At 41.9% G+C, this 14,070-nt stretch overlaps 1 protein-coding gene across 2 annotated transcripts in view; it reads left to right on the top strand.

Moving 5' to 3' along the window:
• The first annotated feature begins 273 nt into the window (after window positions 1-273).
• LOC111956260 (palmdelphin-like) overlaps window positions 274-14,070 on the top strand; it is a 32,004-nt gene continuing 18,207 nt past the window's right edge. For both annotated transcript variants that reach the window (XM_070436688.1, XM_023976702.2), the window contains exons 1-6: window positions 274-355; window positions 5,628-5,679; window positions 5,785-5,865; window positions 6,128-6,246; window positions 7,189-7,303; window positions 7,468-7,492. In XM_070436688.1, coding sequence (XP_070292789.1) covers window positions 5,635-5,679; window positions 5,785-5,865; window positions 6,128-6,246; window positions 7,189-7,303; window positions 7,468-7,492 — 385 coding nt within the window. In that variant the 5' untranslated portion in view covers window positions 274-355; window positions 5,628-5,634. The remainder of the gene's footprint in view (window positions 356-5,627; window positions 5,680-5,784; window positions 5,866-6,127; window positions 6,247-7,188; window positions 7,304-7,467; window positions 7,493-14,070) is intronic.

Below are 14,070 nucleotides of genomic sequence, written 5' to 3'. Positions count from 1 at the left end.
AGCAAAGACAGCTGCGCAAAGTTTGATTTAAAAAAAAAACTTTACAAACAAAACAAAGAGAAGCTTTGTTTCACCGTGAGATGAAGAGAGAGAGCATATGGCTTTCTCGACGTTTAMATTAAGCCCACCAGTCATTGAGAAGTGTTACTTATGACACTTGCACTGTTGCTATTGGTGTAAAGGCAAGCTGCCAATCATGCGTAACCCTGGCTCCGGTCAATCCCCACACACTGTACCTGACTGTCGCGTGTTGCGGAACAGAGCGCTGTCCACTTGAGAAGTACAGTGAATTTGAGAATTTGAGCCAAAAAGGCATTTAWAATCCATATCCTGCCTTTGTTCACTTATATAACTGGTGAGTGTTATTGCTATTTTCTCAAACCTTTACTTTTTGTTTGGCAATGTTGTAGAATTTGGCCATGAGCGCACAGCGCACACTGATACCTGACATGAAGAATAGTTTAATTTATACGTTATATTATACGTTATATTAACTATGCAATAAGGTATAGCTTTGTATAGGTTTTAACCTATGTACGGTATACTTTTGAATGGTTTCAACATCATTTCACTGTTATGTTCAATTGCTCTTTTTTTTATGCGTGACGAAATAAAACAATTGGACAGGGCACTGCGGGGTCTCCATTAATCTCTTAAAGCGTCGCTTAAACCGTTTCAGTTTTCACCATCTGTTGGGTGCATTCAGAACCTGTCATAGCATGCGAAGGCATGGGGATTCAATGTCATTTTATAGGACACTTTTTTCATGCATGCGACAACTGCACACTCACAAGCTATTCTAATTGAGGACGGTGGAAAAATACCATTATAGGCCTAGAATATACAGTACTTCTGTTTCATTGTTTGTGCATGATTTGTGCATTCAGGCTATATTATTGACAAACGCTTTCCTTGAGCCCTTATCAGTCCTCTTTGCTACTGGAAAGAAATATCCACCCATAAAATAATAGCATAAAGAAAATGAAGGAAGAGTGCACACTTAATTGTTTGCTACATTTTGAATACTGCTTGACTATCATCCATGTGCCATTTTGAAAGCCATGTGTCCATGCAGTTATTGTTGTGGAAGCAGATGCCCCAGCAGATTTGCTGCCTGGATAAGTCACCAATGATCAGCTTAGGGCAGGCGGCTTAGAAGGAACTGACCATCACAGTTTAGAGCTTCCACTCTTCACTATGTGGAGAGATTGAAACACATCCGATTGTTCTGCGCAGGTGCTGGGGATCCAAGTATAAAGAAAATGAAAGAAAAGCAATTAAGAGTCTGCATATTGCTGTATAGTGTACTTAGCTACCAAGTGTGATCGCGGCGACTCTAGCCTTCTGGGGGCCTTAAAACGAGATTTGGTTGGGGTGCTGACATGGCTAATTGAGTAACTGTCAGTGACTGACAACAAGAGAAAAATTGGTTTGGGGGCCCCTATCGCCCTGGGGCCCTAAGTGACCGCTTATGATGTTTATGCCTGGAGTCAGCCCTGAGTGTGATGTATCAGGCCAGGTAAAAAAATGAATTGTTGCTTAGGTCTTTCAGAAGTGATGACCTAAGGGTCAAAAGGGTGTCCAGCCTAATTAGTCACACGTATATCGCACACTTCACAATGCTGACCAGGGTTGGGGTCAKTGAGTACCATTTCAATTTAGTCTAATCAGGAGATTCATTGAAATTCCACTTCAAGAATTGATAAGCGCCATTCATTTTTAAATCAGGATTTTGTGCTTTTTTTCTTGTTTGAAATTTCATTTAGACTTTTMGTTTTCACCAGGGAAGGATTTTCCAACTCTTGAATGTAATTGTTTATGCTGAAAGCTGATGCACAGAGTTGTGTGATGATGATACGTGTTGTAATCAGCATTGGCATAACTGGCCCTCTGCCACATGACAATATTGAATCACAAAGGCTTTATGTCAATAACCTGTAGTACTGTAGCTACTACAACCATAACAGCAGCCCAAATGTTTCTACATTTGTAAATGAAGAACAATAACTACTTCAGTTCTAAATATCACCTGTTTGCTTAGCTCTGTTTTCAAAGAGACAGACAGACACATTATTTGCAGCAGAATGCAGCACTCGCTATTTTGACCTGCTATTTTTAGACAGCGCTTCAGTATACAAGCATGCAATGCAAGAGGCGTGGTTTAGCCAGCTCATTCCTCTATGTACAGTATGTAGATGCCTCACCCCATTTTTCCCTCATGGGAAGCATTGAGTGTTGTGTGGTGAAAGATGGCAATTGGTGCTCCTCTGGCATATTGTGTTGGTGAGGACATAATGATGGGAACATCTTTATCATGTTCTACCACAGTGCTTCCCACCCCTTGGCTTGTTGTCAAGGTATTTTCTGAGTAGCACCGTACCTCACCCAGCCTCAGTAATGTTGGGTGGAGACCGGAGACATTGGATGTRATATACATACAGATATAGCTCCTCATTGCAATCATTCTCTGATCTGACAGAATGCCATTCCATATGGACTTTATACAGTTGAGGCTCCTCACGGGGGGAGGAAGGGTAGAACCATTTGAAATTTCATAAAAATAAAATAGTGAAGTATTAAAAACGTTATTCTTTTTAGATAAAACTATACTAAATATATTGGGGCAGCAGGTAGCCTAGTGGTTAGATTGTTGGACTTATAAGCGAAAGGTTGCAAGATTGAATCCTTGAGCTGACAAAGTAAAAAATATGTTGTTCTGTCCCTGAACAAGGCAGTTAACCCACTGTTCCTAGACTGTCATTGAAAATAAGAATTTGTTCTTAACTGACTTGCCTTGTTAAATAAAAAAATATTGACATGTCACCAAATAATTTATTAAAACACACTGTTTTGCAATGAAGGTTTACAGTGGCCTCAGCAGCACTTTGTATGATAGCACCATGGTGTAGTCGGAGGACARCTAGCTTCCGTCCTCCWCTGGGTACATTGAYTTACAAAACCTAGGAGGCTCATGGTTCTCAACCCTTTCCRTAGACTTTCACWGTAATTATGACRCCTTCCGGAGGACGTCCTCCAACCTATCAGAGCTCTTGCAGCATGAACTGAAATGTTGTTCACCCAATCAAAGGATCAGAGAAGGAATCTAGTACTAAAAGCATAAGCTACAGCTAGCACTGCAGTGTATAAAATGTGGTGAGTAGTTGACTCAAAGAGAGAGAAAGACAATAGTTGATGAGTTTTTAACAAATTAATTTCTTCAAAATTAAGGAGAAGCAAGAGAAAGAGAGAGAGAGATAGCTATATTTGGTTGTATTTTTTAAACTTTCACTTAGCTAGTGAATGCAGCTAGCTTGTTTAGTCTACACAAACACCCGGCTCAAAAAGAGAGGGATGCTATGTTAGCTAGCTGGCTATGGCTATCCAACACTGGAAATCTTCCAAGTCAAGGTAAGCGTTTGGTTTTATGAAATTATTGCCACTGGGGCCCACCGGTGTAACTGCTAAACTGCTTTCTGACTGTGCACTGTACTGTATGATTGTAGTGGGTTTACTAATGCGTTAGTTCTAGCAGCTATGTTGACTATGACGTGACAAGGATGTAGRCTGTGTGTAGCAGTTAGCGATCATGATATGAAGGTTTGGCTTGGAAAGTTTTTTTTGCCTGGTCACAGACAGCTGATGAGTTGTGTGCTGAAGTCCACGAGCGAAGGGAAACGGTGACAGGGACGAAGGGAAAAGGTGAGAGGGGGAGAGCACGTAGATAGTAGCTAGAAGGAATTATATATACAATAAGCAAAGTGATCATGGTGTTTTTATATGGCCACTATGAAAGTGAACTGTGTTTGCATGTGATCAGGGGTGTATTCATTCTGCCGATTGTGTTGAGAAACGTTTCTTAAATGGAAGGAAACGGAATGAAACGAGGATAAGTTTGTCCAATAGAAACTCACATCTGCAACTGTTGGACTAATGATTACACCCTAGATCAGCTAGATGCAGGCAAGTGTGTGCAAGGCGGAATTGAATGTGTCGATGTCATTCACYTCAATTACAAAAAAATCTCTCAACCTGTGCAGCTACGTTRTAAACTTTCATTCATAGGCTAGGTTGTAAAACCTCATAATGGCTACAGGGAAAATTCAAGTATCATTTAGTAGCCTAAACCTATCGATGCTACATTGACCAGGGTGAATGGAATACGAATGACAGTCATCCAATATGCTGTAATAGAAATAAGGCCATGCTCATTAAAAATATAATTCTACCCTCATCTTAAATGGCACCGACCGCCACTGACTTCATGCTGTTTTAGATTCTAGTAACTGCAAGACTTTGGTCTGACTCTCTAATGCTAGTTTACTAGAATAAGATTGTAACGGGTTTACCAAATACTGTTCTATCCTCATCTGGCCCTAGACTGAGAAGTATGATGTGGTGCATCTGGGTCTGCACAGATTAAAACATATTGACAATGCCTGGACACACCTACTACAGGGGTTCAAAGGCACTTCAATCTTTTGTCTTGYCCATTCACYCWCTATTTCTCAATTGTCTCAAGGCTTCAAAATCCTTCTGTAATCTGTTTCCTSCCCTTTATCTACACTGATTGWAGTGGATTTAACAAGTGACATCAAAAAGGGATCATAGCTTTCACCTGGATTCACCTGGTCAGTCTATGTCATGGAAAGAGCAGGTGTTCATATGTTGTGTACACTCAGTGTATATTGTAGTTAGGGTTGCAAATTCCCAGTTTTTTCAGAATTCCCGGTTAGAGGACTAGCAGAATCAGAAAGGAATAAGCAGTTATGTACAAACATTTTTTGACAGTATCTAGAAGACATCTGTTTTATGTTCGTACCTCTATGTGAAGAGCAGATGTAGAGGCTGCTGCTGTGTCATCCCATTAAGGGGGCTATCTGTCTGAGGATATAGCCTGGCTGGAATATCTGTGGGGCATGGTGAGAGACAGGGGGAAAAAGTGTCAGGAGATCAGGGAGGTGCTGGCATGCCTTTTCAGGCCCATAGGTCATCCCTGTCACTATCACCACACATAAGCACCACAGAAGCACTCCTGACAGAATGTGAGTCCATAAAGTCCATGCGTTTTTGCACCTTATAATGTTTGTAAGTGTGCGTATCATCATACCAGTTGACTCGGCTTACATTGATATYTATACCACTCCCAATTGATATGGCGAGTTTGGAGACGCTTGCCTTGTAGGCCAGAACATTTCTGGAGTAAGATCTGAGGGCTTTGAATGCCGTGTTCTCTCAGACCAGAAATACAGTTGAGTGTGTTAGTGGCTAGACCAGACTCTTGTTTCAGGTCTGGTCAGGTAGGCTACCAGACCTTGGTTCAAATACTATTTAGKGTATTTAAATAACTTTGGAAGTATTTATATATTTTATATTTATATACAACCTCCTGTGTCTGTGACATTGTGGAACTCAAACCCTTTTGTTCCTGGTCAAATTTGTCAAGTCACTCTTTCAATCACCACTGGCGCTTGTCCTGAATCCCTTTAACTTTCCCTCTCAATCCATAGTGAAGCTCTATACAGTGTATATAGGATTGTACGTGCCAAATCATCACTTTTTAGATACTGTCTTTAATCTAGTTTTTCTATTACCTTTCCTCCCCTCACTTTTCAATTTCTTTGGTGCAGGGTCAGTATGGAAGAGGCAGAACTGGTAAAGGACCGACTCCAAGCAATAACGGTAAACTGACCTGGAATCAGTCTGGTCCTCTTACAGCAAATCAACTTCTGAACAATACCTGTTTCAAGTACTGTAGTAAGACTCATAACTATATTGTATCTGCAGGATAAGAGAAAAGTTCAAGAAGACATTGTTCATAAAAAGCTGGAAATAGACAAGGAGAAGTTAAAGCTTCAGCACTTAAAGGTACAGTAAGATAATGTGATGACGTGATCAAATTATAGTTTATCTTACTGTCATATAGTCAGACCACATCATTTCAACAACATTGGATGAATTCGTAAGTCAATATCTAATGACAGTGAGAATTCCAAGCATCAGAGCTTTCTGACAGTTTGATATGTTATAGTCACTGCAGTTGAGCAGTCCATTAAAATACATATCAGCGTGTAAAAAACTATGTGTCATGACACTTAAGCCATAATGTTTCCTCTTCTGCTTTGAACAGAAAAAGTCTCTGAGGGAGCAGTGGCTCATGGATGGAACGAGCAACCAAAGCTCACAGCAGAGAGAGACTTTGAGGGGAGATCAACAACAAACTAAACTCCTCCAGACCAGCATCCACAGGTACAGTAAGCCGAAACAAATCATACTCCATTTGTGCATGTATAAACTGATCTATGTTTACATTGCTGGTTTAACAGGGCTGCCTGATCGAATATAGGCCTTAATATGTTGAGAAATGTTTTTAGCAACAGTTGGTTAAGTGTTATGTGAAAGTGCTGGTTAKTGTTATAAATCTTACTCATTTAAAACATCTGTTCCACTTACAGTCAAGTGTTGCTTTTAAACGGGGATGCCTGTTCTATTTATTTGATTTCTATGCTCACGGGACAGTCACTGCATCAACACACTGAAGACAACATGTATTAGACTGTCTGTGGTGAAGGGCAGTCTATGCACTGTCCAGTTAGACCTAAATCCCTTAGATGTGCACCAATTTGACCAAGTGGCAGTCAGTGCTGGTAATAAGACAGCAGCAGAGTGATCTTTGTAACTGAGACTTTTTTTTTTTACCTAACGAAGACCACCTAGGATTGAAACATTTGTTATTATTAAAAGGTGGCATAAGGAGTGATATAGTGTTCTRGCCTTTTTTGTTTCTTTAGTAAGAGAGAAGGACATCTACAAATAGCCTCATTCTGCACTCCCCCCTCCACTCAATGGACACTTGTTAATATTTCACAGAGTAGGTGCCATTCTGTTAGGGTGGTACCACTTTGGGGTAGTGTCATTTGGACTGTAGGTGTCAAAGTGTCAAGGTTGTGCCAGTTGGCTGGGATGGCACAGCTTTGATGGGGTTGGCAGAGGGATGCCGGGGCCGTTGACCCCAAGTCTGTCTGATGCCAGCCATGATCAGTTTGCTAAGTTACACYTTTGATGAGATTCCAGTCAGAACAGAAAGTCTTCAGAAGATGAGAAAACAGTCAGCTCACTGATTCGTTCCTCACCCCTACTCCGCTCGTCTGAGGTGATATGACCTTTGACCCTTTTCGTCTGGGCTTGCAGGATTGAGAAAGAGATTGAGGCTCTGGAGAGGGAAGAGACAATGATTTCGAAAAATGAGGGCTTCATACTGAAGAGGCTGAAAGCTATCGAGAAAACACCTGAGGAGATAATAAAGGTACTTGGACAGTATGGTACAAATTGACATTGAGATATTTCTGTCTTAGATTTTTTGCTTTGGCCACAATGAGAGTACTGTAGATGTATATCTAACACTGTTGTATCTGAAAGTTTTATTTGAGGTTGGTGACTTTTAGTCTCTTGTTTTATGTTATCTTATAGGAAGCAAAGGAGAATTTCAAAGAAGGTAAGTCCTTTTGCTAGCTTGCTGATTACGTTTTCGTGACTGTAATTATTGGCATCGTTGACAAAGATGAGGAAAAAAGACTGTACAAAATAGATAATACAAAATCGTAACCTTGGGACTATAAGGTTCTATCTGTACAAAGCATAGTTCTGAGATATTAGACATCAACTGTTTTCACATCCCAGATCTCAGAACTGTTTTGTAGTGAATTCTTCTTTCATAACCCATATCCACACCTTAAAGGTACCTAAAGTGCAGAGTATCAAAATCCTGAGACAATTGTACATTTGTTTTCTAGGTGGGTGCAATCGCAGATAGAACCTTAWGGCTCTGAAATGTCAATCTGGGTTCAGSCATTATACCGTTATTTCAACAAGGAACACAGTCTGAGACCAAGGTCTCTTTTACAGCTGGGCCCTGCGTATACATGTTTACACATACAGTTTAGGTACAATGAYTAAGAAACTACACAAGACAAACWAAACAATCACAGATAACACAAACAAATACTACAGCAGATTGTTACATTTACACATACTGTAGGTTATTCCCCTAATAGCACAATAACTTGTATTACCCAAAGCAGTTACAAGCRATACAAAAATAAAAATCCTCCAATAAATGTTTAAAATGGGCAAGAGGGACRAGAGTCTCAAGTTTAAGTTTGGTCTGCAGGCGATTCCATATGCAACAGCGTAACACAAAAAGGCAGCCAAACCCAACTCTGTGAAGATCGCAGGGRCCTCAAGTGTAATCCATGCTTGAGACCTGGTTTTATGAATTATAACTATAATGTTGATAAGTGATGATAAATAAGAAGGTAGTTTATTCAGAAGTGCTTTATAGACAAACACGAGAGCATGTTGTTCTCGTCTCACGGACAGCGAAGTCCAACCCACATTATGATATAAAACACAGTGGTGAGTTCTGTAGCTAGCACCCGTAATAAACCTAAGTGCCCAATGATAAGTAGCATCCAGTGATTTAAGTGTTGATGCCGTAGCATGCATGTAAATAATATCCCCATAATCTATAACAGACATAAAAGTAGCTTGCACAATTTGTCTTCTATTTGTGGAGGACAAACATGTCCTGTTTCTATAGAGGAAGCCTAGCTTGATTTTTTTGCCGTTTACAAAGTTCGTCAACATGCATTTTAAAAGACAGTTTATCATCCAACCATATCCCTAAGTATTTATATGCAGAGACCTGATTCATTTGAGAGCCATCTAAGCTCGTAAGTGCAAGTGTATKTTCATCCAACTTTTTGGACCTATTAAAAATCATAAAATGTGTTTTCTTAGYATTTAAAACAAGTTTCAACTGTAAAAACAACCCTTCTAATATCTTAAAATCTGTCTCCAGCTGCGATAATGCTTGGTYARCCGTTGAAGCAATARAGTACATAACAGTGTCATCACACTTTCTTACCTCATCACCGATATTGTTTATGTAGAGAGTGAACAGTAATGGACCAAGTATAGAACCTTGTGGGACCCCTTTAACCAACTCCAATGGCTCCGACTGGATGCCGTCGACTCTAACAGCCTGACTTCTATCCTTTAGATAGTCATGAAACCAACGACAGGCATCCGATCCCAGTCCTATTGACGACAGCTTACCCAAAATTATCAGATGGTCTACAGTGTCAAAAGCTTTAGACAAATCTATGAACAAGGCGGCACAGTACTTTCTATTATYTAGGGCATTAGCAATATCATTTACAACAYGTACAGTGGCCGTAGTGGTACTGTGTTTAGGTCTGAAGCCAGATTGATTKCTAGAAAGAGTATTGTTAACAGTTCAAATGATTGTAGTTGCCTATTCACCAATGACTCTAGAATTTTAGCCAAACAGGAGAGCTTAGAGATGGGCYGATAATTAWCCAAYTCACTACCATCACCTCCCTTGAGGAGCGGTAAAACAAAAGCTGTTTTCCTACGACTAATGTTTGATTGAAGATGTGCGTCACTGCACTAGCAATGATAGGTGCCACACACKTGAGTAAATATCGATCCAGATTGTCAGCACCTAACGATTTCTTTGAATCTATAGCAGATAAGACCTCATCATCTGTGACTTTTTGAAAATTRAAAACCGGCTCACTGTTTTCCACATCAGGTGGGGGCTGAGGGGCTGAAACAATAGACCGGTCAGGATCATATTGGCAATTTTTTCTTTCAAAAAGAAAACCAGCAGAAATAAAGTGCTTATTAAAAACATCACAAATTYTAGTTCGGTCACTGACGATCCCAAATTCCGATGTAATTTCCTGTGGCAGGGACGTCGAGGAGTTTTCTCGTTTAAGTGAGTTAACGGTTTTCCAGAATTTAGAGGGATCACCARCAGACTCTTGTCATAACACACCTAGATCTTGCTTTTTTTATTCCTCCAGTCCATTTATTTCTCAATTGCCTAAAAAGCAGCCAATCAGCTGTTTCACCAGTTTTTCACCATGCTTGATTCTTTTGCTGGAAAATAATTTTCAAATCAGAGGAGAACCAAGGATTAGTACATTTTTTACCCTAAGTCGCTTTAACGGGGCGTGTTTAACAGCCATGGAGGTAAAAATTGATGAAAAGAAAGAGAAGGCTAAAACTGGGTCCATAATGTAGTTTGYGGATAAAAGCTCTGAATAATAAAGGTCATGGATAAAGGCTTGCTCTGAGAAGTGTTTATAGTTTATCTTTAGAATTATACGAGGGTCAGGGTTTTTTAGCCTGATACATGCAATAGGGCAGTGGTCACTGATGTCATTTGCAAATAACCCACTAGCTATATATTTGTGAGGTGTATTTGTTAAGATAAGGTCTATTAATGTAGATGTTTCCGGGTCTTTTGGATTAGGACGGGTAGGTGTAGTTATTAGTTGAGTAAGATTTAGTTTGTTACAAATGTCTTTTAATTTAAGTGATGCTGGCATCAACCAGTCCAGTTTGAGATCTCCGATAATCCATAATTCAGAGATTGCATAATTAGACATTAACTCAAACAATTTGCATAGAGCAGATACCGGAGCTGAGAGTGGGCGATAAACTCCCGCTAGCGTTAGCGATAATAGTGCATTATGAACAAGGACCCCATTTAGAACTAAGCATTCATACTGTTTCGGAACCGAAGTTGAAATTGACACGGTGACRTCTAGGTTGCATTTAACATATATGGAAATACCTCTACCTCTGTCTGCTCTGTAGATATTGTACCCAGCTAACAGAACATCTGAGTCTGGGACAGAGATACAGAACCAGGATTCAGACATAATCAATGTCAGCATGTGATTGTGAGACCAGTATTTCAATCAAATCTAACTTTTGGATCAAGCTTCTAGCATTCAAATGAATAATTCCAAGGCCACTATTTTGAGAGCTCATATCAGATGGAACATTCAAGGTAATATTAGATGAGCGACGCTTCCTCCGTGTAGCTACTGACAGGCCTGAGTTGGATGGAGACGAGATTACATCTAACAATACCCCTCTGACTGTGCGAGGAAGTGGCAACACGGTACCTTGACATCAGTGTTACAATAACATAAAGCCCATCAAAAGTTTCATCCATGTTATCAGCACCTGTAGTGCTATTTAAAACGGGGGGGGTGGGGGGGGCAAATGAGTATAGTCTGATGTGGAATCGACCAATTCCGAGTATCAACCCCCATGGATGTATATTCTCACATGCTCTGTATGAGACTATAGTGAGAGCCAGGTTTGAGGAGAGAATGCTTGTACCATACCTATACCTCAGATGTAATCCATCCTGGGGAAATACATTCGGTCGATGTAGGAAAGCTGTAAAATTGTCCATATATTGTATGCTTATTGAACAACAATAACCTTTAAGCCAGATGTGTAGCTGGCGTATACGACTGAAATGATTATCCGTAGAGTGTGGAGACGGGAGTGGAATTGAAATAATGCATTGTTAACCTGATTGAAGTWGAGTATGAATCAGTGATTTAAAGTCCTTTTTGAGTTGCTCAGATTGCTGTAGTTTAATATCATTTGACCCTACATGGACTGTGATAGCTGTGGCAGTCGGGTGTTCACTAATGAGTAGCGGTAACATACAGTCAATGTCCCGGATCCAGGCACCCGGGTAACAGATGGTCTCTACTTTCCTAATAGAAACATTTTGGATCATGGATGAGCCCACAATAAGGACAGTGGGACTGCTGCTTGGTAATTTTTTTAAATTGCGTCTCTCTTGAGTTATCTTCCTCCTAGAAAGTTGTTTGGGGCTAGTTGTAGGGCTGTTTCGTCGTAAATTGTTTAGGGGTCCACTTGCTTCCGGGCAGAGTTGTTTGTTCCTTTGGGGCCAGCGGCAGAGACCTCCGACTCTTCCAATACCCGGTATCTGTTTCCCAGTTCCAAGGCATCACTTTGCCTTGGCGTTTTCCTGCCAGGATTTTTTGGTTCCGTATAGTGATCCATGGCTCCTGAGGCAGAGCAGAGGAAATCGAGCAGACCGGATGCTTGAGTATAGCTCCCGGTAATGGCCASGGCTCTTCTAGCGGGATCAAAGTATGTCTCACAGCTGCAGGCTCTTCCCGAGGCCGCGGTGACAAGCCATGGGCAAGTGGCTTCGTTCACCACGTTTTTGGCAGACTCAAGCAAAGAGTCAATCAGCTGTTCATCTTMTTTAATCTGATGAAGAATAGACACTCTACCYTCCAATTCWGCAATTTTCTGGGTCAGTTGCTGGCAATTGGCACCTGCCGAGGGGTGAGTATGGTCATYATTCCRAGTTGTTAGMTAGCARCGCTAACTAGCTTTGGTGTGGGGATAGGCCCAAATCGAGCTAATATGCTAGCTAGCGTTACGGAGCTACTGCGAGTCCAATACTGAGTCATCTAGCTAGTTCCTTAGTCTGGATAAGTCGATGAGGAGCAGGAAGCTATAATGTTCTGACACTTAGACATGTTCAGTTTTTAAGAAAACTGTAGCTATTTGAATACATAAATGATAGAATAACACTATTTTACCAAGATTGTCATGATGTGTATGAAGGCGAAGTCAGGTGCAGGAGAGCAGAGTATGATTAAATAAAGCACACTTTATTATAGTTCCAAACCGGGAGCACAACAAAACAAACGCGCTCAAAAAAACGGAACGATAAAGTAAAGCGCTTAACGAACATCACTTGACATGAAGACAATTACACACAAAACATGATGGGAAACAGAGGGTTAAATACAAGTAGATTGATTGGGGAAATGAAAACCAGGTGTGTATGAAAACAAGACAAGACAAATGGACATATGAAAAATGGAGCGATAGCTAGAAAGCCGGTGACGTCGATCGCCGAACGCCACCCGAACAAGGAGAGGAGCCGACTTCGGCGGAAGTCGTGACAGTAACCCTCCCATGACGCACGGGTCCAGCGGCGCGCCGACACCGGCCTCGAGGAATGGGCACACACCGAGCAGGAGGAAACATAAACCCTCCCGTCCTTTGCCAAAGTGGGCCACCAGTACTTCCCAGTCAGACAGCGCACCGTCCGACCGAAGAGGGATGACCAGAGGAGGGAGACATGTGGGCCCAAGAGATCAACTGGTCACGGACAGCAGACGGAACATACTTACGCACAATGAGACACTGGAGGGGAGGGGGCTCCGTACGCAGCGCCTGCTCAATGTCCGCATCCAGATCCCACACGACCGGCGCTACCAGGCAGGAGGCCGGGAATATGGGAGTCTGATCCATGGGCCGCTCCTCTGTGTCATACAGTCTGGACAGTGCGTCTGCCTTCTTATTCTGGGAACCTGGTCTGTAGGATAAGGTAAACACAAAACGAGTAAAAAAACATGGCCCACCTTGCCTGACGAGGATTCAGTCTCCTCGCTGCCCGGATGTACTCCAGGTTGCGGTGGTCAGTCCAGATGAGGAAAAGGTGTTTAGCCCCCTCAAGCCAATGTCTCCACGCTTTCAACGCTTTAACCACAGCCAACAACTCCCGCTCCCTCACATCATAGTTACGCTCCGCTGGATTGAGATTCTTCTAGAAGAAAGCACAGGGGCGGAGTTTCGGTGGCATGCCCGAGCGCTGTGAGAGCATAGCTCCTATCCCAGCCTCGGACGCGTCCACCTCCACTATGAATGCCAAAGAAGGATCTGGATGGGCCAGCACTGAAGCCGAAGTAAACAGAGCTCTTAGCTGCCCAAAGGCCCTGTCTGCCTCAGCCGACCACTGCAACCTTACAGGACCCCCCTACAGCAATGAGGTAATGGGCGCAGCAATCTGGCCAAAACCCCGGATAAATCTCCGGTAGTATTTGGCAAACCCTAAAAATCGCTGCACCTCCTTTACCGTGGTGGGAGTTGGCCAATTACGCACGGCTGAAATGCGGTCACTCTCCATCTCCACCCCTGATGTGGAAATGCGATACCCTAGGAAGGAGACGGCCTGCTGAAAGAACAGGCATTTCTCAGCCTTGACATACAGGTCATGCTCCAACAGTTGTCCAAGTACCTTGCGCCAAGTACCTTGAAATTGACACGGTGACATCTAGGTTGCATTTAACATATATGGAAATACCTCTACCTCTGTCTGCTCTGTAGATATTGTACCCAGCTAACAGA

This window comes from Salvelinus sp. IW2-2015, linkage group LG32, assembly GCF_002910315.2.
Source record: "Salvelinus sp. IW2-2015 linkage group LG32, ASM291031v2, whole genome shotgun sequence".
In the NCBI taxonomy this organism is placed as follows: domain Eukaryota; kingdom Metazoa; phylum Chordata; class Actinopteri; order Salmoniformes; family Salmonidae; genus Salvelinus; species Salvelinus sp. IW2-2015.
The sequence above is the reverse complement of the archived record's forward strand: the minus strand, read 5'-3'. Positions and strand labels throughout refer to the sequence as shown.